Source organism: Salmo salar, chromosome ssa05 (assembly GCF_905237065.1).
Source record: "Salmo salar chromosome ssa05, Ssal_v3.1, whole genome shotgun sequence".
Classification (NCBI taxonomy): domain Eukaryota; kingdom Metazoa; phylum Chordata; class Actinopteri; order Salmoniformes; family Salmonidae; genus Salmo; species Salmo salar.
In genome coordinates, this window is record NC_059446.1 from 20,548,114 (window position 1) to 20,571,998 (window position 23,885).

The 23,885-nt window shown below is 39.2% G+C and overlaps 1 protein-coding gene across 1 annotated transcript in view; it reads left to right on the forward strand.

The window, feature by feature from the left end:
• LOC106604429 (uncharacterized) overlaps positions 1-21,821 on the forward strand; it is a 59,089-nt gene extending 37,268 nt beyond the window's left edge. Inside the window, exons 3-6 of the mRNA XM_045719402.1 lie at positions 20,377-20,704; positions 20,915-21,031; positions 21,121-21,176; positions 21,291-21,821. Of these exons, the coding sequence (XP_045575358.1) occupies positions 20,377-20,704; positions 20,915-21,031; positions 21,121-21,176; positions 21,291-21,422 (633 nt within the window). The 3' untranslated portion in view covers positions 21,423-21,821. The remainder of the gene's footprint in view (positions 1-20,376; positions 20,705-20,914; positions 21,032-21,120; positions 21,177-21,290) is intronic.
• Positions 21,822-23,885: the final 2,064 nt, after the last annotated feature.

Genomic DNA, 23,885 nt, shown 5'->3' on the forward strand with positions numbered 1-23,885 from the left:
CACATGGTTGTATAGAATGTATTAATAAGGATAAAGCTATTTGTAATACATTGAGATGCTATGTACTGATGTTAATGTGATAGAATTGGATTTCTGTACCAAGCTTAACTCAGTCATCGGCACGCCCCCAGGGACACAGACAGGACCAGGCGTCATTTGACAAGCTATGGTCACTATAAAACACACCCTGATTTACATTTCTAACAGACCAGGCCTCCACTCCATTGCGAGAAGTCAGCCAATAGGTTTGACCATCCAATCCATCTACTGAAAGTGAACCATACCATGTGGTTAACTTTTAGACTATTGATACTGACAGAATAAGAACAAGTCTTTGGTATTAATTATTAGTCTGCAGCTAAGTAAATTATATCATTGAACGCGAAGACCAACGAAACATCCATTCTATGAAAAACATTAATGAATGTCGCTTTGAAAGATCCATTCTAACCGAGAGAGAGAGAGAGAGAGAGAGAGAGAGAGAGAGAACTCTCCATCCGAACGACGCTCCAACAAGGATCCCGACGACACACTGAGCGTAAATATATATTGATTGCAATTGTTCTCGAATGAGTGAGCGTTCATGTGCAAAGGATTAGCATATCAATTGTTAATATTAATGAACTCTGTAGGGTCTTCTCAGCTGCCCTTTATGACCCATTGTTCGACAAGACACCAGCCATGCCTGTTTAGACCACTAGGGCACATTACTCTACCAATTCTTTGTGATGATAATTACTGTTTGTATACTTTCTGTGAATTAATTAGTTTAGTAAATAAATGATTTTAAGACAATTGATGTATGGATGACTCTTAGTAAAGACTGGGTTCGTGCAGATACAACAATTTACGACGTTTGGAATGAGACTGGACGCGAGGTAAAATACACCATTTAAACCAGAAGATAATCGGCCTATACTATAATAGAATATAATGTATAATGTTATAATGTAGGAAAGTTATATTAGGAAAATTATAACTTTGTAATCTGAATATTTTCCTTGGTGCCCCGATCTCCTAGTTAATTACAATTAAACGATTAATCAGTTTAATCGTGTGATAATAATTACAGGGAGTTAATTGATAAACATGTCTTCAGTTTAATGGTACCCCAAAGACACGACAACAGCATTCTTACATAAGTAGTCCTCTTGTCCAGATGGGTTAGGGCAGTGTGCAGTGTGATTGCGATTGCGTCATCTGTGGACCTATTGGAGCGGTAAGCAAATGGAAGTGGGTCTAGGGTGTCTGGTAGGATGGAGGTGATATGATCCTTGACTAGTCTCTCAAAGCACTTCATGATGACGGAAGTGAGTGCTACGGGGCGATAGTCATTTAGCTCAGTTATCTTAGCTTTCTTGGGAACAGGAACAATGGTGGCCCTCTTGAAGCATATGGGAACAGCAGACTGGGATTGGGATTGATTGAATATGTCCGTAAACACACCAGCCAGCTGGTCTGCGCATGCTCTGAGGATGCGGCTAGGGATGCCGCCTGGACCGGCAGCCTTGCGAGGGTTAACACATTTAAATATGCACTATATATAAAAACGTAGGTGGACAACCCTTCAAATTAGTTGATTCAGCTATTTCAGCAACACCCGTTGCTGACAAGTGTATAAATAACGCACACAGCCATGCTATCTCCATAGACAAACATTGGCAGTAAAATGGCTTTACTGAAGAGCTCAGTGACTTTCAACATGGCATTGTCATAGGATGCCACCTTTCCAACAAGTCAGTTAGTTAAGTTTCTGCCCTGCTAGAGCTGCCCCGGTAAACTGGAAGCTCTGTTATTGTGAAGTGGAAACATCTAAGAGCAACAGCGGCTTAGCCTGCAAAGTGGTAGGCTACACAAGGTCACAGAACGGGGCCGCCGAGTGCTGAAGAGCATAGCGCGTAAAAATCGTCTGTCCCCGGTTGCAACACTGACTACCGAGTTCCAAACTGCAACTGGAAGCAATGTCAGCACTATTTGTCGGGAGCTTCATGAAATGGGTTTCCATGGCCGAGCAGCCGCACACAAGCCTAAGATCACCATGCGCAATGCCAAGCGTTGGCTGGAGTGGTGTTAAGCTCGCCGCAATTGGACTCTAGCGCAGTGGAAACATGTTCTATGAAGTGATGAATCACGCTTCACCATCTGGCAGTCCGACAGACAAATCTGGGTTTGGCGGATACCAGGAGAACGCTACCTGCCCCAATGCGTAGTGCCAACTGTAAAGTTTGGTGGAAGAGGAATAATGGTCTGGGGCTGTTTTTCATGGTTTGGGCTGAGCCCCTTAGTTCCAATGAAGGGAAGTCTTAACATTACTGCATACAATGACATTCTAGACGATTCTGTGCTTCCAGACTTTGTGGCAACAGTTTGGGGAAGTCTCTTTCCTGTTTCAGCATGAACATTTGTTATTTTTTTATTTCACCTTTATTTAACCAGGTAAGCTAGTTGAGAACAAGTTCTCATTTACAACTGTGACCTGGCCAAGATAAAGCAAAGCAGTGCGACAGAAATAACAACACATGGAATAAACAAGCGTACAGTCAATAACAGAATCGAAAAAAAGAAAGTCTATATACAGTGTGTGCAAATGGCATGAGGAGGTAAGGCAATAAATAAGCCATAGTAGCAAAGTAATTACAATTTAGCAGATTAACACTGGAGTGATAGATGAGCAAATGATGATGAGCAGATGATGGTGTGTAAGTAGTGATACTGGTGTGCAAAAGAGCAGCAAAGTAAATAAAAACAATACAATGCCCCCATGCATAAAGCGAGATCCATACAGAAATGATTTGTCGAGATCAGTGTGGAAGAACCTGACTAACCTGAACACAGCCCTGACCCCAACCTTTCAAACACCTTTGAGATGAATTAGAACGCTGACTGTGAGTCAGCCCTACTTGCCCAACATCAGTGCCCGAGCACACTAATGCTCTTGAGGCTGAATGGAACCAAGTCCTCACAGAAATGTTCCAAAATCTATTGGAAAGCCTTCTCAGAATATTGGAGGCTGTTATAGCAACAAAGGGGGGACCAACTCCATATTAATGCCCATGATATAGGAATGAGATGTTCGACGAGCAGGTGTCCACATACTTCTGGTCATGTAGTGCACATGGACATTTAAATGTGTATTTCCTCCAGCTGCTAGTTGACATCAACTGAGTAAGTGGACCACTCCAGAATACATTTTGAGCAGAGACATGGAAGAAATTCCATTGTCTATGGTATTGTATTAGGATATTTTATTGTAATATTGCAAAAAGTTAATCCAAGAGCAATGTCCTGAGATTTTTTAACCAAAACTCTTACATTTTGTCTAAATAGAGATGCTTGACTGAGATAATTTTGTCCATGCTGTATCTGAAACAAAGTTCATTCCCAGTCTGAGTACCTGACATCAGAGTACACACTCTCCTGTGGTGTCTCTCTCTTCTTTCTTCCTCTTTTAGTTTTCCTCTCAGAGAAATGCAATGCAGCATAATTTAACATATCTGTGTTTGGCACCTAAGGAATAGAGTACAGTAAATAATAACTCCATGGAGCACAATAACAGAAAAGTCAAAATAATAACATTAACAATAATACGGTCAAGGGAAATGTGCATTCTGAAGCTAGGATTCAATTCATAGCACAAGGCCCTGGACCGCCGAATCTGCAGATTTTTTTGTCAAGCGTGCTATAACACAGATCTAACGTGGATCAGATTTGAGTGTCATGTTTTTTCCTACTAGTTAATGACCAGATATGGCTACGCAAACCCAATGTTTTAATAAAACAAAAACATTTCTAAAGCATTTGATTTTTAATGACTAATACCTAAACTTGTGTTTTGAGCATGTTGACATTGTTCAACATACAGTAATATTTAAGTTAAACTCCAGATTTCTGGAAATTAAATAAGATAGTGAATATGAGGGTAATTTAACATCTTAAAGACCCACATCTAAAATGTACCTATACGTTGAAATAAATCTTTTCACCACTTTTTTTGATCAACTGAGTTTTGGCCAAATTAAAGCTGCAGGTTATAATTAAGAATATACAGGTTTTCTTTATGATACACAACACTGCCGCAACATCTCATGGGTTACTGCTGTACTTTGTCATTTATTCACAAATATACAGATATACACTAATATACACCATCCTGTGTAACAGGTAATGTACCTCTTGTTTTCACACATTGGATAATATAGACGTTACATACCTGACCACTTGACTGCTCTGATGAGAGGTTATCATCACGGTGAATATGCTGAGAGACACTTGCTGTATACAGATAGATAGAAACCCAGGCATGGAAATGGAGATGGAATATATTGTATAACATTCAGCGCTGAATCAAAACATGAGGTGAGATTTTACTTTTAAATGATCATAGCTAACATACTTGACATTAACCAATAGATATGTATCTCTGAAATGTCTTACCTTTACAATGATCACATGTTTGTCTCTTGTTTTTGGTACAAGCAAGAATAAAAATGACAGTCACACACACAGCCACTGCTGCTCCCAAGCTGAGGACAATGGGATCCACTGTGTTTCCTGGTATTAAAATACATTCAACATGCTTTTTATGTTTTCTGTTAAGCTTGCAAAGTTGATAACACAATTAATTTTTCTTTGACCCATTTAAACGTAATAATGGTATCCATAAAATATGCTTGAATGTTTGCATAAAGATTTTCAAGTGAAAGGTGCTTCATCAATTTAACAAGAAATTGTACCTTTAATGATGTTAAGTTTTGTTCCGTCGCCAAACAGAATCTCCCCGCATGTGACCACAGCACAGTAGTAAGTCCCAGCATCAGAAGGGCTGAAGTTGTTCTTGGAGAGGCTGTAGACACAGCTCTGTGTAGGAGAGGGAGTCTCAGGGCTCTTCTCACACTCATCACTCCTGTTCCCAGGGGTGTAAATGACTCCTGGATGGGATTCTCCTGATCCGGCTCTGAACCAGTACACACTGTGTTCTCCTGTACAGGTCTCAGAGAGTACTGTACACTGTAGAGTCACAGAGTCCCCTGGATGGACTGGGTCAGACATTGGCTGCTGGTCCACTGTCTGATAGAAAGACCTCTGACCGTTTCCTTAATTAATCAGAACATATTGAGTAATTATCAGACTTTCAAATAATATAAGATTAACATATTTTACTGCAATCTTTCTGTTAATAACTGAGAAATCACAAAAGTCCCGAACAATTTTTTTGTCTTATTACTGAACAAATTATTGGACTATACACAGAACTTATAAATATAAAGTACAATTACTGAACCTTTTAAAGACAGAAATGTGCCATCTCTAAATTCCACAGTCATGTCTCTTCCAATTGCACAATAGTACATGGCTTCATCTTCTGGGAACGTCTTGTTCATAGTAAGGCGAAACATCATCTGATCCAATTTTACATTGAAGTGTGAATTGTTATATCCAAAGTAAAACACAGGCTTTGTTAAATATTTCTGTATTGATGCGACAAGTTGTGGAATACCTCCCACAGTTTGCTTGTACCAGTACATTTGCTCATCGCTGAATTCTTCTTCTGGGAAAACACATAGCAGGGTTACAGGATCACCAAGTTGAACAGTGGTCACTGGACTTAGCAGGTTAACATGGTCTACATCTAAATCAAATGGAAACAGAAACACAAGCAGACTGTAGTTATCACACAGACAAGGACAAATGTTAACCTCTCTGGGCTAGGCGGGACGAATTCGTCCCACCTACGTAACAGCCACTGGCAGCCTGTGGCGCGATTTTCAAAACCTTAAAAATCCTATTACTTCAATTTCTCAAACATATGACTATTTTACAGCTATTTAAAGACAAGACTCTCGTTAATCTAACCACACTGTCCGATTTCAAAAAGGCTTTACAACGAAAGCAAAACATTAGATTATGTCAGCAGAGTACCAAGCCAGAAATAATCAGACACCCATTTTTCAAGCCAGCATATAATGTCACCAAAACCCAGAAGACAGCTAAATGCAGCACTCACCTTTGATGATCTTCATCAGATGACAACCCTAGGACATTATGTTATACAATACATGCATGTTTTGTTCAATCAAGTTCATATTTATATCAAAAACCAGCTTTTTACATTAGCATGTGACGTTCAGAACTAGCATACCCCCGCAAACTTCCGGGGAATTCGCTAACATTTTACTAAATTACTCACGATAAACGTTCACAAAAAGCATAACAATTATTTTAAGAATTATAGATACAGACCTCCTCTATGCACTCGATATGTCCGATTTTAAAATAGCTTTTTGGTGAAAGCACATTTTGCAATATTCTAAGTACATAGCCCAGGCATCACGGGCTCGCTATTTAGACACCCGGCAAGTTTAGCACTCACCATAATCATATTTACTATTATAAAAGTTTGATTACCTTTTGTTGTCTTCGTCAGAATGCACACCAAGGACTGCTACTTCAATAACAAATGTTGGTTTGGTCCAAAATAATCCATCGTTATATCCGAATAGCGGCGTTTTGTTCGAATGCGTTCCAGACACTATCCGAAATAGTAAAGAAGTGTCCGCGCATGGCGCAATTCGTGACAATAAAATTCTAAATATTCCATTACCGTACTTTCGAAGCATGTCAACCGCTGTTTAAAATCAATTTTTACGCCATTTTTCTCGTAGAAAGCGATAATATTCCGACAGGGAATCTCCTTTTCGGCAAACAGAGGAAAAAATCCCAAAGGCGGGGGCGGTCGGGTCACGCGCCTAAGCCCAGTGTCCCTTGATCGGCCACTTGAGAAAGGCGATAATGTGTTTCAGCCTGGGGCTGGAATGACGACATTCTGTTTTTTCCCGGGCTCTGAGCGCCTATGGACGACGTGGGAAGTGTCACGTTAGAGCAGAGATCCTTAGTAAATGATAGAGATGGAAAAGAAGTTCAAGAAATGGTCAGACAGGCCATTCTAGTTACTGGGTAGGAGTGGTAACCAGATTAAATCGGGTATGTTTTTTATCCAGCCGTGTCAATACTGCCCCCTATCCTAAACAGGTTTTAAACAATATAAAATAATATTATTATAGTTTAAAAACATTTAAAATAATAGAAAATCAAGATGTGAAAAATCCTTCCAGAGGTTTTACATTTGTTATGCTTACTTTGTTAATTAACACTGGCTAAAGTTATTATTTCTTTTTAGATGGTATGAGTGTTGGTTGAGCTTTCTAAATGTCAATTTATCTTATCCTTCAAGAAGCTTGAACTATATTGAATTGCACGGCTCCACAACAAGAACAATTTTGATATACTACCAGTGATGAAATTGTACTTACAGACTGCACTGAGAAGAATCACAGCAACCCCTAATCTGACCATCATGGTACGTATCCTCTAGGGAGGAGGTGTTCGTTTGGTCTGTGCTTAAATGAGAACTCAAGAACAAGTATTCAATCTTGAAAACATACCTCATTGGCCGGAACATAGTGTTCAATACTTCCTGTAAAATGTTCCAACCCGTGACCCATTTCTTCTGTAAACCTGACATGCCTGTTATGGCATAAGGTCACCACCTTAGCTTTCATGTTACTGTATACTATGGTGTCTCATATATTGTTTATTTTTAAGTTACTAATTGTCCTTTTATTCACAGTACTTTTTTGTTGTATGGATACATGTGTATAGATGATGTAATGTATTATAGATGACGCCTGTACCATGTTAGATTATGATTGTTTTGAATGTCTCAAATGTGCTCTCAATGTGTTTGTTTTTTATATGTATTTTGTATTATTGTATCATTGTGTATTGATACTTAAATACATTTGTCTGACTAACTATATCAATTAAGCTTATTTCTCTCATATTTTGTACACAAATTTGTTTACATCCCTGTTTGTGAGCATTTCTCCTTCGCCAAGATAATCCATCCACCTGACAGGTGTGGCATATCAAGATGCTGATTAAACAGCATGATCATTAAACAGGTGCACCTTATGCTGGGGACCATAAAAGGCTAGCGGTACACCTTTCCCAAAGAGGATATTGTGACAAGATCCTGAGGCCCATTGTCGTGCCATTCATCTGCCGCCATCACCTCATGTTACAGCATGATAATGCACGGCCCCAAGTTGTAAGGATCTGTACACAATTCCTGGAAGCTGAAAAGGTCCCAGTTCTTCCATGGCTAGCATACTCAACAGACATGTCACCCATTGAGTATGTTTGGGATGCTCTAGATTGACGTGTACGACAGCATGTTCCAGTTCTTGCTAATATCCAGCAGCTTCGCACAGCCATCGTGGGACAAAAGAAGTATCTGAGGCATGTTGAATGGTACTAGGATCTCCGCAGTAAACTAAAACAATGATAACTATCCAAAACAACAGTATACAAGGCATATTGACATTGGAGAGAGAGATAAAGCGAGGCATAAAGCAATCACAGGTGTTGATTGGGAGAGCTAGCTAAGACAACAACAGGTAAAACAACAACAACAGGTAAAATGGCGATGAACGGGCAGAGAGTGTCAGTTAACTACACACAGGGCCTGAGTTCGAGGCTGGTGCCGACAGATAAACAAAATGGAGTACCGTGATGAATGAATAGTCCAGCAGGCATCAGCTATGTAGCCAAGTGATTATAGGGTCCAGTGAACAGCAATAGATGAAACAGGGAAGCCGCTAGGTAGTCATTACTATGCTAGCAAACGGGAGACACAGCTTTCAAAAAAGTTAGCAGGCCGGGGCTAGTAGAAGCGTCTTCACCGACATCCGGCAAAGGCCAGTTGAGGGCACAACGGATGGAATTACGTCGGCAGGCCAGTCGTGATGGACCGGCGGGGCTCCGTGTCGACAAAGGGTCTAGGGCAGTTGGCAAAAGAGGTATTGTAGCTGGAGTATTTCGTTTGCTAGCCAGGAGATGCGCCTGGCTTGAGGCTAACAAGTGCTAGCTTCGGGACAAGGGCTTTAGTCACTATAGCTACTCCGTAGCAGCTAGCTAGCTGCGATGATCCGATGCAAAGGTCCAGAGCTTACGGCAGGAATCCGGTGTTGTAATGGAGAAAAACAGTCCGGTATGCTCAGGATTGATATCACGCTGTGCAGACGCAGACTGGCAAGTATTATCCAGGTTAAAAGCGGCTGGTGTCTGTGCTAAAGATAAAGGCCGCTAGCCTGTTGGTGACCCCTTCCCGCTCTAATCCCGGTATTGGGATTTATTGTCAAGAGACCATGGCGGGAAATTCAAAACGGCAAGAATCTAATAATTTCAATTTCTCAAACAATCAACTATTTTTCACCATTTGAAAGATAAACATCTCCTAAATCCAACCACATTGTCCGATTTCAAAGAGGCTTTACGGCGAAAGCATAAAGTTAGGTTATGTTAGGAGAGTACATTGAAAATAGCTGTGTGTAATGTTTTGTCAATTCAAAGACAGGCGTCACCAAAAGCAGATAACCAGCTAAAATTATGCACTAACCTTTGACAATCTCCAACAGATGACACTCCTAGGACATTATGTTATACAATACATGCATTTTTTGTTCCATCAAGTTCATATTTATATCCAAAAACAGCATTTTACAGAGGCGGTGAAAATCAGATTTTTTTTTCCTCAAATGCTTCCGGTGAATCAGCGTTACAATTTACTATTCGAAAACATTGGTAAATTATAATATTGTCATTCAAAGAATTATAGATTAACATCTCGTAAATGCTACCGCATTGCCAGATTTCAAAATAACTTTACTGGGAAATCACACTTTGCAATAAACGGGGTACTATGCTAAGAACAATAGGCTAGGATATACAGGTTAGCACCATCTAATATCAATATTACTATTGTCAATAATCCCTTACCTTTGATTATCTCCATCAGAAGGCACTTCCAGGATTCCCATGTCCACAACAAATGTGGTTTCTTTCGACAAAGTTCATAATTTATGTCCAAATAACTCCAAGTTGTTCCATGTTGTTAGCGCTTCGGTAGGCTACTCAAAAGTAGGGCGGGGGGAAAGTCACGACGAAAAGTAAAAAAAAAAATCTATTTACGTTCTTTCAAACATGTCAAACGTTGTTTAGCATCAATCTTTAGGGCCATTTTTAACGTGAAACATCAGTAATATTTCAACCCGACCTCTCCTGTGTCTTGAAAAACGTTTTTGAAAAATGTCTCGCCTCACATGAACTCACATGAACGCGCAGGTGCGCGCAATAATGAAGTGACGACATCCCAGGGACGTCAACTTCTCTTCATTCTCATCCGGTCCCTGTTCATCATAGACGCTTCAAACAACTTTATAAAGATCGTTGACATCTAGTGGAAGCCGTAGGAAGTGCGAAATGAATCCTTTGTCACTGTGTGATCTATTAGCAATGACTCGAAAATAGTACAGCCACAAAATTCTCATTTCCTGGTTGTATTTTTCTCAGGTTTTTGCCTGCCATATGAGTTTTGTTATACTTACAGACACCATTCAAACAGTTTTAGAAAATTCAGAGTGTTTTCTATCCAAATCTGTTTATGATATGCATATCCTAGCTTCTGAGTTGGTGTAGGAGGCAGTTAAAAATGGGCACATATTTTTTTCAAAATTCTCAATACTGCCCCCTAGCCCCAACAGGCTAGCAGTGGCTAACAATGACTAAATAGCTAGTAGTTAATTAGCTGGTTAGCTTCTAATGGCTAGCTTCTGATGGAGGTTCTGGCTATAAGGTCTAAAAATAGCAGATCCGTATCACATTGGGTGAGGTGGGTTGCCGGAAGGTATATTTAATTTAAAAATGGAAAAAGAGATTGAAATATATTTTAAAATATGAAAAAAATAATCATTACACGGGAGAACAACAAACAACGTCTGCACTGCTACGCCATCTTGGATACCACTGACAAAACCAACCAAATGTAAACATGTCTGCCAGCTGATTGTAGCTAACTGCTGGTGCTGTCATACTATAGATAGTACAAGTCTTTAGGAAAGAGTAGTTTTGTCCGCGACGGAGGTCATTGTTACTGTATAGAGCAAGTTTTCAAGGTGTTTGTGGTGGCTGTGTGTTGCAGTAATTCAGCCCTTTTGTGGCTCTGGGGGAGTTTTCTATACAACTTGTCGAGTGTGATCTGAACTGAAACGCAACAAAGCAAAATAACCTGTTGGGGCTAGGGGGCAGTATTGAGAATTTTGAAAGAAATATGTGCCCATTTTTAACTGCCTCCTACACCAACTCAGAAGCTAGGATATGCATATTATTAACATATTTGGATAGAAAACACTCGGAATTTTCTAAAACTGTTTGAATGGTGTCTGTAAGTATAACAGAACTCATATGGCAGTCAAAACCCTGACACAAATTCTGACAGGATGTGGATATCTGATGTGTTGAATTACTTTTAACCTCTTGACGGTCGCCTAGGATAGGGGGCACCACAGCGCATTTTGAAAAAAATGTGTGCCCTTTTTTAACGGCCTACTACTCAAACTCTGAAGCTAGGATATGCATATAATTAATACTTGTGGATAGAAAACACCCTAGAGTTTCTAAAACTGTTTGAATGGTGTCTGTGAGTATAACAGAACTCATATGGCAGTCAAAACCCCGAGACAGATCGAAACAGGAAGTGGAATTCTGAATTGCGGACTCAACTTCAGCACTTTGCCTATAAATCACACCGTGAGCTATGGTTCATTGAGCACTTCCTATTGCTTCCACTAGATGTCCCCAGTCTTTACAAAGTGATTTGAGTCTCCAACTGTGAAAACTGACAGAATGACACGCTGTGGAACGTGGTCACACGGAGAGGACCATCACCATTATGACACCGGCGCCCCTGGTTACCCTCCCCTTTTGAAACGTTTTGAAACACAATGCAATCGTCCCCCTCGAATCTTATTGGAGCTCTCGTTGAAAAAGGCCCTACAGATTTATGTTATACAACGTTTGACATGTTTGAACGAACCTAAATAAGAAAGAAATGCATTTTGTTGAAAGAGTAGCCCCGCGCATGTCGGAACTTTTGGTTCAGCCTTCAAAATCCGCTAACAACAACAAGCTAATGGAACATAAAGGATGAACTTTTTCGAATGAAAATACATTTGTTGTGGACCTGGGATTCCTGGAAGTGCCTAAGGATGAAGATAATCAAAGGTAAGGGATTATTGACAATAATATACAAGACTAGATGTGATATGCGATTGTTCCAAGATGGTTAGCCTATTGCTATTGCTAGCCAATTGTTCTGAGTATCGCATCCCCTTTTATCGCAAAGTGTGATTACCCAGTAAAGTTATTTTTAAATCTGGCATTACAGGTGCTTTCAAGAGATATTCATCTATAAATCTTAGAATGACAATATTACATTTTAAAAATGTTTTCGAATAGTAATTTAGTAAATTGTAGCACTGTTTCACCGGATGCATTTGAGGGAAAATAGTTAGTCAACGTTACGTGCCGATGTAAAATGCTGTTTTTATATATAAATATGAACTTTATCGAACAAAAGAATGCATGTATTGTGTAACATGATGTCCTAGGAGTGTCATCTGATGAAGTTTGTAAAAGGTTAGTGCTGCATTTAGCTGTTTTTTGGTTATTTGTGATGCATGTGGGACGGAGGCCGCACAGGGGTTAAGTCTATGCCATTGAAACACACAGGGACGTATTAATCATTGAGCACTTCCTACGCCATCCACTAGATGTCACCAGTCTTTACAAAGTGGTTTGAGTCTTCTACTGTGAAAACTGACCGAACAAGAGACTTGGAACGTTGGTCATAAGCGGATGGCCGATACTGCTCAGGCGCACGAGTGCATGTTTGGGTACTCTCGTTCCAATACGTTTTAACCTCTTACATCTAGACGTTCCGCTAGCGGAACACCTGCTCCAATATCAAATGATAGGCGTGGCGCAAATTAAAAATTCCTCAAATATACAAAAACTTCAATTTTTCAAACATATGACTATTTCACAGCATTTTAAAGATAAGACTCTCCTTTATCTAACCACACTGTCCGATTTCAAAAAGGCTTTACAGCGAAAGCAAAACATTAGATTATGTCAGCAGAGTAGAGTACCAAGCCAGAAATAATCAGACACACATTTTTCAAGCTAGCATATAATGTCACAAAAACCCAGAAGACAGCTAAATCCAGCACTAACCTTTGATGATCTTCATCAGATGACACACCTAGGACATTATGTTATACAATACATGCATGTTTTGTTCAATCAAGTTCATATTTATATCAAAAACCAGCTTTTTACATTAGCATGTGACGTTCAGAACTAGCATACCCCCCGCAAACTTCCGGGGAATTTGCTAACAATTTACTAAATTACTCACGATAAACGTTCACAAAAAGCATAACAATTATTTTAAGAATTATAGATACATAACTCCTCTATTCACTCGATATGTCCGATTTTAAAATAGCTTTTTGGTGAAAGCACATTTTGCAATATTCTAAGTACATAGCCCAGGCATCACGGGCTAGCTATTTAGACACCCGGCAAGTTTAGCACTCACCATAATCATATTTACTATTATAAAAGTTTGATTACCTTTTGTTGTCTTCGTCAGAATGCACTCCCAGGACTGCTACTTCAATAACAAATGTTGGTTTAGTCCAAAATAATCCATCGTTATATCCGAATAGCGGCGTTTTGTTCGTGCGTCCCAGACACTATCCGAATGGTAAAGAAGGTTTGCGCGCATGGCACAATTCGTGACAAAAGAAATCTAAATATTCCATTACCGTACTTCGAAGCATGTCAACCGCTGTTTAAAATCCTTTTTTATGCCATTTTTCTCGTAAAAAAGCGATAATATTCCGACCGGGAATGTCCATTTAGCTAAACAGAGGAATGAAAACAAACCTTTCGGTCGACGCGGGCACGAGCCTGAGTCTCACAGTACTGTAACCAGCCACTACCCAAACGCGCTACTTTGTTTCAGCCAGAGCCTGCAAAGCCACGATTCCGCTTTTTGCCGCCTTCTGAGAACCTATGGCAGCCGTAGGAAGTGTCACGGGACAGCTAAGATCCTCACTCTTCAATAAACAGAGACAAGAAGAACGACACCTTGTCAGACAGGCCACTTCCTGCATGAAATGTTCTCAGGTTTTTGCCTGCCATATGAGTTCTGTTATACTCACAGACACCATTCAAACAGTTTTAGAAACTTTAGGGTGTTTTCTATCCAAAGCCAATAATTATATGCATATTCTAGTTACTGGGCAGGAGTAGTAACCAGATTAAATCGGGTACGTTTTTTATCCAGCCGTGAAAATACTGCCCCCTAGCCATAACAGGTTAAAAGAGAATGCAATCGTCCGCCTTGAATATTATTGAAGTTCTGATTGAAAAAGGACCTAATGATTTATGTTATACAACGTTTGACATGTTTGAACGAACGTAAATATTTTTTTCTTACCTTTTTGATGAAGACAAGTCCAGCGGGCGTCGTTCATGTTTTTGAGTAGCCTACAGGACGCGCTAACAACACGGAGATTTTTGGACATAAATGATGAGCTTTTTCGAACAAAACTACATTTGTTATGGACCTGAGTTTCCTGGAAGTGTCTTCTGATGAAGATAATCAAAGGTAAGGGATTATTTACATAGTATTTTTGATTTTAGATGACTCCAAGATGGCGCCTAGTCTGTATCGCAAAGCCTATTTTTCTGGGCACAGTACTCAGATTATTGCAAAGTGTGATTTCCCAGTAAAGTTATTTTTAAATCTGGCAATGCGGTTGCGTTCACGAGATGTTAATCTATAATTCTTTGAATGACAATATAATATTTTACCAATGTTTTCGAATAGTAATTATTTAATTTGTTGTGCTGATTGACTGGCGGTATTGGAGGGAAAATATTTCCTCAACATCAACGCCATAGTAAAACGCTGTTTTTGGATATAAATATGAACTTGATAGAACAAAAAATGCATGTATTGTCTAACTTCTCTAGGGCCAGTGGGACGATTCACCTACGTAACAGCCAGTGGAATCCCGTGGCGCGTTATTCAAATACCTTAGAAATGCTATTAATTCAATTTCTCAAACATATGACTATTTTACACCATTTTAAAGACAAGACTCTCGTTAACCTGTTGGGGATAGGGGGCAGTATTTACACGGCCGGATAAAAAACGTACCCGATTTAATCTGGTTACTACTCCTGCCCAGTAACTAGAATATGCATATAATTATTGGCTTTGGATAGAAAACACTCTAAAGTTTCTAAAACACTATCCGAAGTGTAAAGAAGGGTGACGTGCACGACGCGTTTCGTGACAAAAAAAATCTAAATATTCCATTACCGTACTTCGAAGCATGTCAACCGCTGTTTAAAATCAATTTTTATGCCATTTTTCTCGTAAAAAAGCGATAATATTCCGACCGGGAATCTGTGTTTTAGTACAAAGAGAGAGAAAATAAAAACATGGGATCCCCTCGTGCACGCGCCTGAGTCTCATAGTACTCTGACCGGCCACTATCCAAACGCGCTAATGTTTTTCAGCCAGGGGCTGCCTCGACATCATTCAGCTTTTTCCCGGGTTCTGAGAGCCTATGGGAGCCGTAGGAAGTGTCACGTTACAGCAAAGATCCTCAGTTTTCAATAAAAAGAGTCAAGAAGCTAAAGGAATGGTCAGAGAGGGCACTTCCTGTACAGAATCTTCTCAGGTTTTTACTGCCATATGAGTTCTGTTATACTCACAGACACCATTCAAACAGTTTTAGAAACGTTAGGGTGTTTTCTATCCAAAGCCAATAATTATATGCATATTCTAGTTTCTGGGCAGTAGTAATAACCAGATTAAATCGGGTACATTTTTTATTCGGCCGTGTAAATACTGCCCCCTAGCCCTAACAGGCTAACATAATGTCCTAGGAGTGTCATCTGATGAAGATTGTCAAAGGTTAGTGCATAATTTTAGCTGGTTTTCTGCTTTTGGTGACGCCTGTCTTTGCATTGACAAAACATTACACACAGCTATTTTCAATGTACTGTCCTAACATAATCTAACTTTATGCTTTCGCCGTAAAGCCTTTTTGAAATCGGACAACGTGGTTAGATTAAGGAGATGTTTATCTTTCAAGATAGTTGTATGTTTGAGAAATTTGAATTATGACATTTAATTGTTTTCAAATTTGGAGCCCTTGATATTTCACCTGCTGTTGATAGGGTGTACCAGGGGTGTCCCACTAGCCCATAGAGGATAAGTGAGCTAGATTTTGTTTGTGTACTGCCGTATGTCGATAACATAGCTAAGTTTGTCACTGGTATGGGCTAGTAAATATCGTAAACCAAAGATAGATGGCAAGCTAAAACCGGGGAGAGGGGGAGGAGAGAATTCACCTTCTGTTTCATCTGCTGCATGCTTGCTAATGTTCACTCAAATAAGTATTTCCACATGTAATTGATGAAATGAGATTGTTATTCTGTAAAGTTTGTAATTGTGTCAATAGGTTGTGAATATTGTATAAAAATACTCCCAGCTGTTGTTCATACTAAAGGTAAAGTGCCACTTACAGCTTTACATGTACAGTAGGCTATATGCAATTTGTTCCTCCACCATGTACAGTAGGCTACAGGCAATATTGTGCTTCACAGTGTGAGTCAGAGAATTGCGATCTTTGGTTTTGGGGTGCTTCCGTCAGTCTTCGTGGATTTTATATGCAGGGAGCATAAATTGTACAACTATAAACTAACAAAGAATCGTTCAAGGTAAAATATGTATGAAAATATTTTTAAATAAGATCAATTACTTGTATTAAGCCCTTCTTAGGTTAAAACAAGCAAAATTATCTGCCAATGAGATGGTTTTCTATTTTGTTCATGTGCAACACCCCGGCTGAGAAAGTGTTACCAGTAGTTTTTCTAGCATTTATGATGATTATGTCATAAATGTTGAAGCCGTGTTGAATGGACCAAACTGCAGGCGGAATGTGGATACTCATCTTTTAATGTAAAGAATAATAAATTAAAGCAAAGTATACACAGGAAAACAATAAACACGAAACTCATGACAGGCTAACAGGCTTACTACAAACAAAAAGACTAGCAGTGTTAGCACAACCACCCACAAACCCAAGTGACAAACATACTCCTAAATATATGACTCTGTCGTGTCTTTGGCTATGCCGGATTAAGTGATATGACATGCTAACCTATAAAATCCTTTCTCTGTAATTAATATTACCTGATTAAGCTAATCATGTAAATGTAATTAACTAGAAAGTCGGGGCACCACGGAAGAACGTTTATAGAGCCGTTATCTTCCGAATAAACTCTTAAAATACTTAGTAATATTTTACATCGATAGCAGTCAATATTAACCCTTATCTTATTTTCAGTCTCATAATGAAAGTTGTAAATTCTTGGCTATCTTCACGAACCCTGGCTAACAAGTTGAATCAGCAATACAAAAGTGGGTTTAATTATTTATTTACTAAATACCTAAACTAATCACACAGAATTACAAATACACCAAATACAAATGATGTCATACATGATGGCTGGTTACACAAAGGAAAGGGGGTTGGGCTTGAATGAAAGAGCGGGAAGACTTAGGAACAAAGAAACAGCAGCTATGTTATCGTAAATACATTATCTTATGCATTCTAAATTACCGCCCATTTGGAAAAGGAAAATGCAATAAATATTTACTCTGAGCTGCGCTTCGGTAGATTGGTCATAGATGCTGGCCGGGTTGGCCAACAGATCTTCCTGTCCTCGGAAGAATGTCTCTGGTGGTAAATTGGATACGTGGTGGTATCTTCGTCTGGTTGTTAGACTGGATCCGTCGTCCGTCCTTTCCTAGCCCACGTCTACAGCGGCCGCTGCTAACTCAACGGCTAGGAAGTATCACTTCTGTAGTGAATAAGCTCAAAGTTCATACCATTCGCCACCAAAGCTCACGCCGAGGTTGGCTTAGTTCTGTACTTGACATGTGTGTCCTTCTAACGTAGAGGCTGCAGACCTCACGTACTGGAACATGTGGTTATCTTTTCGTCAAAGGCTTATATAGTGGAGAGGGGGAAGGATGTGTTTCATCGTTTATAACCCCTGTCTCTTCACAGGGGTGGGCCACTGATCAAGCAGGGCACTTTCCTTATGAAAACCCAATTCTCTCATTTGGAAGCTAAAATTACATTTAATCTCCTAACAAACAATTTCAATATCAAACATTTCAATTGCATAACAATTCCATGTGACTCTGATAACTAGAGGGTGTATACTTTCCCAGGTACAGTTTATGTCATCCTGTCATCAGTCATAATGTCTCAGATGACAACCGAACTGACATCCATACTCATTACGTTCCAAAGCATATTTCCAACTGGTTTTATTACCAAAATATGGTTCCTTTCCCCATTTGTTTGATGTTCCCAGACTCTCTATATTTAACAGGACAGCAGTCCTTCAGGACAGCAGTCCTTCAGTAGGGTCAGAAAGAGAGGGGAAGGGAGAAAGTTATTTATGGGGGGGTCATAAACCTTACCCACAGGCCAACGTCATGACAACTCCCAATCAGGAACAATGATTACCAGCTGTCCCTGATCGGGAGCCACACAGACCCACATAGAAATACAACACCCAGAACACACATACACAGACATACTCTGCCACGTCCTGACCAAAACTACACAACAACACCCTCTGCTGGTCAGGACGTGACAGATTAGCTAGGTATTTTGTCACATGAAAGCAGCCAGATGTAGCCTCTATCTATTAGGCTTGCTAGGTAGCCAGCATTTGCTTAGGTTATCTAAACCTAGTAGTCTATCTAATCAGCTAGCTAGAAATGTACCCATCAAAATCATCATTATTCTGTGACTTGCTCATAAAATGCAATGCAGAAATAGCTACCAGATTATTAAGCATCTAGCTTGGTAGTCTATTGGCCAATGCCATATTGTCATGTTCCTAAGTAAACATTTGGGCCATGTAACCTATATAGTCGATACATTGACAAGTACAGTGGCTTTAGCACAATAAAAAATATTGGCCTAAAGGAAATACTGTATATTTTGGTGACCAACCAGGTTGTTGGTGTCACGTCCTGACCAGTAAAAGGGGTTATTTGTTATTGTAGTTTGGTCAGGGCGTGGCAGGGGGTGTTTGTTTTGTGTGTTTCGGGGTTTTTGATTTATGTTCTATATTTTCTATTTCTATTTTTATTCTAGTTTTCTATTTCTATGTTGTGTTTTTCAATGACCTCCAATTTGAGGCAGCTGGTTGTCGTTGTCTCTAATTGGAGGCCATATTTAAGTGTGTTCATTTTTCACTTGTGTTTGTGGGTGGTTGTTCCTAGTATAGTCTGTGCACCTTACTGGACTGTTTTCGTCGTTTGTTTTGTTTAAGTGTTCTTCTCTTTAATAAAGTAAAAAAGATGATCAATATACCCACTGCATTTTGGTCCACTCCTTACGACGCCCGTGACAGTTGGAGGGAAAAATGTACAGGAAGTGTAGCGTGATTTTGTTTCCTTCAGCCAATCAGATTGGTCTTTAAGTTTAGACCTGCCTATAATATAGTCAAAATTAGAATTTCATGGGCAGAGGACAAGTGCATGAGAAGTGTAAGATCTACATACAAGCCAAGATGATCAGAGTCAAGGTTATTGTGTACTTCTCAGTTTGATGAGTAAGTGAAATTTCAACCTTGATTTACTAATGTAGTACAAATATTTAGTATAGAATACTAATTAGTGGGCATCATTCTGTGTTTGGAGAAAAAAATTGACATAATTGGTTAGTAATTACTTAGTTTTACCTCGAAAATCACTATTATTAAATGCATAGTACAGTGTAGTGCAATATGAATACCACAATTTAAGTATTTTCAATTAAATTGTTTATTTTTCTGAATTCTTATAGATGAGTCTCAATGCAACAATGTTCAGTGGCAAGTTCAAGTAAGGGAGGTTTACATTGGTGACTCTGACACTTTACTGTGTTTTCTCTGAGAGAATATACAATATGTTCTGGATCAAGCAAATTATTGGGCAAATTCCTCAAGTTGGTGCAAGCATGCAGAAATTTGAGTTTAAGCCTATATTGTACAAGGAATTTAACAATTCAAATCTCATTGTGGAGAAGGCTGAAGCTAACGGGATATATCATTTTACAATCCCAAAGATGGAACCAACATTGTGTCTATAGGACATACTATGAAGTCAACTTTATCAATGGGACTTTTTAAGTATTAAAAGGTAATGAGAAGATATGAACACCCTTTATTTTTTGTTCAGGGTTCTTACATCTTCATATCGTTCTATGTGTCTGTATGGTTTCATACATTCATGTGCATTTTAGAAAGTGCTGTTTCAGATTGATTTATATGAAACCATAAATGTACCATTTAGGTAAGAATCACCAGATGTCTGATTACAAGACTGTTGTAGAGCGGCCAATGTCTGACCCATTCCACCCAGGAGACTCTGTGACTCTACAGTGTACAGTACTCTCTGAGACCTGTACAGGAGAACACAGTGTGTACTGGTTCAGAGCCGGATCAGGAGAATCCCATCCAGGATTAATTTACACCCCTGGGAACAGGAGTGATGAGTGTGAGAAGAGCTTTGAGTGTCCCTCTTCTACAAAGAGCTGTGTCTACAGCCTGTCCAAGAACAACCTTAGTCTCTCTGATGCTGGGACTTACTACTGTGCTGTGGCCACGTGGGGGCAGATCCTGTTTGGCAATGGAACAAACCTGAATATTGGTAGGTAGTATATATATATATATATATATATTATTATTATTACTATTATTATTATTATTATTATTATTATAAAATCTAAAACATTCTTAACAACTGAAGCCATGATTAAAGGTTGAGTAGCATCAGTTCTTGTGGTTGTACACTTAAAAAAAATCCGTATAACTATATTTTGCATAAGTATGAATGCCAAAACTTGTTTTACATTTTTAGAAAAAGCAACAGATCCTGTAATCATTGCTCTGGGAGTGACCTCAGCATTCTGTCTGATAGCGATCCTTATCCTCATCTGCACCAGACATACTAGAGCAGTTTGTGAACATTGTAAATGTGAGTTGTTTAACGTTGCAAATTGTTGAGGAGTATCTAAAATTGTTTAATTTCATCATTTTTTGCTTTGTTTTTATCCATGGAAACAGTGGGTGCTTCTCAGCATATCAGACATGACATCTCAACTAGAGAATCAAGCAGCCAGGTAAACACAGCAATGTTGTCCAATCAATATTGTCCAGAAATGTAGGATCGCATTACATATCCTGTTAAGGTTTAAAATTGTATAAAAGTTTGATTAAAATTTGATTATTCACAGGATCAAGATGCATATATTTTGAACTATGCTGCATTGCATTACTCTGAGAGGAAAACTAAAAGAGGAAGAAAGAAGAGAGAGACACCACAGGAGAGTGTGTACTCTGATGTTAGGTACTCAGACTGGGAGTGAACTTTGTTTCAGATACAGCATCGACTAAATTATCTCAGTCAAGCGTCTCCATTTAGACAAAATGTAGGGTGTTCAGACTGGGACTGAGTTACAGTGCAAGAATACATTTTTCAATTGCTACTATATACTGTAATATTCAAGACAAACAAGCAACACTCTTTTTGTATAATAGGGCAACCCAGAACTAAATCTAATTTCTAGACTACTGTGAGTAGAGGAACCAGGACATTTGAGCATCTTGCCCATGTTCTGTTAAAATCTCCACCCGGCACAGCCAGAAGAGGGCTGGCCACCCCTCATAGCCTGGTTCCTCTCTAGGTTTCTTCCTAGGTTTTGGCCTTTCTAGGGAGTTTTTCCTAGCCACTGTGCTTCTACACCTGTATTACTTGCTGTTTGGGGTTTTAGGCTGGGTTTCTGTACAGCACTTTGAGTTATCAGCTGATGTAAGAAGGGCTATATAAATACATTTCATTTGATTTGATTTGACACCTATTTTTTTATCCTGTATTTTATTGTTCATGTTTTCACGTAATTCAAGTATTAATCCAAATTGTGTTAAATGAACCTTTTCAAATAAATGTAATTCAAATGTACTATATATGCTGCTCAAAAAATAAAGGGAACACTTAACCTGTTAGGGCTAGGGGGCAGTATTGACACGGCCGGATAAAAAACGTACCCGATTTAATCTGGTTACTACTCCTGCCCAGTAACTAGAATATGCATATAATTATTGGCTTTGGATAGAAAACACCCTAAAGTTTCTAAAACTGTTTGAATGGTGTCTGTGAGTATAACAGAACTCATATGGCAGGCAAAAACCTGAAGATTCTGAACAGGAAGTGGCCTGTCTGACAAGTTGTTGTTCATCTTGGCTCTTTTTATTGAAGACTGAGGATCTTTGCTGTAACGTGACACTTCCTACGGCTCCCATAGGCTCTCAGAGCCCGGGAAAAAGCTGAATGATATCGAGGCAGCCTCTGGCTGAAACACATTATCGCGTTTGGCAAGTGGCCGATCAGAGGACAATGGGCTTAGGCGCATGCACGAGTCGACCCCGTGCTTTATTTTCTTTCCTCTTTTTACCTAAACGCAGATTCCCGGTCGGAATATTATCGCTTTTTTACGAGAAAAATGGCATAAAAATAGATTTTAAACAGCGCTTGACATGCTTCGAAGTACGGTAATGGAATATTTCGAATTTTTTTGTCACTAAATGCGCCATGCTCGTCACCCTTATTTACCCTTTCGGATAGTGTCTTGAACGCACGAACAAAACGCCGCTATTTGGATATAACAATGGATTATTTGGGACCAAACCAACATTTGTTATTGAAGTAGAAGTCCTGGGAGTGCATTCTGACGAAGAACAGCAAAGGTAATAACATTTTTCTTATAGTAAATCTGACTTTGGTGAGTGCTAAACTTGCTGGGTGTCTAAATTGCTAGCCCTGTGATGCCGGGCTATCTACTGAGAATATTGCAAAATGTGCTTTCACCGAAAAGCTATTTTAAAATCGGACATATCGAGTGCATAGAGGAGTTCTGTATCTATAATTCTTAAAATAATTGTTATGTTTTTTGTGAACGTTTATCGTGAGTTACTTGCTAGTTACTGGGCAGGAGTAGTAACCAGATTAAATCGGGTACGTTTTTTATCCAGCCGTGAAAATACTGCCCCCTAGCCATAACAGGTTAACTTGATTGAACAAAACATCCATGTATTGTATAACATAATGTCCTAGGGTTGTCATCTGATGAAGATCATCAAAGGTTAGTGCTGCATTTAGCTGTGGTTTGGGTTTATGTGACATTATATGCTAGCTTGAAAAATGGGTGTCTGATTATTTCTGGCTGGGTACTCTGCTGACATAATCTAATGTTTTGCTTTCGTTGTAAAGCCTTTTTGAAATCGGACAGTGTGGTTAGATAAAGGAGAGTCTTGTCTTTAAAATGCTGTAAAATAGTCATATGTTTGAAAAATTGAAGTTTTTGTATTTTTGAGGAATTTGTAATTCGCACCACGCCTATCATTGGATATTGGAGCAGGTGTTCCGCTAGCGGAACGTCTAGATGTAAGAGGTTAACGAGAGTCTTGTCTTTAAAATGGTGTAAAATAGTCATATGTTTGAAAAATTGAAGTTTTTGCATTTTTGAGGTATTTCAATATCGCGCCACGGGATTACACTGGCTGTTGAGTAGGTGGGACGCAAACGTGGTTAGATAAAGGAGAGTCTTGTCTTTAAAATGGTGTAAAATAGACATATGTTTGAAAAATTTATGTTTTGGGTTTTTTGAGGTGTTTGTAATTCGCGCCACGCTCTATTATTGGATATTGGCGAGGCGTTCCGCTAGCGGAACATCTAGATGTAAGAGGTTAATCTAACCACATTTTCCGATTTCAAAAAGGCTTTACAGCGAAAGCAAAACATTAGATTATGTTAGGAGAGTACATAGACACAA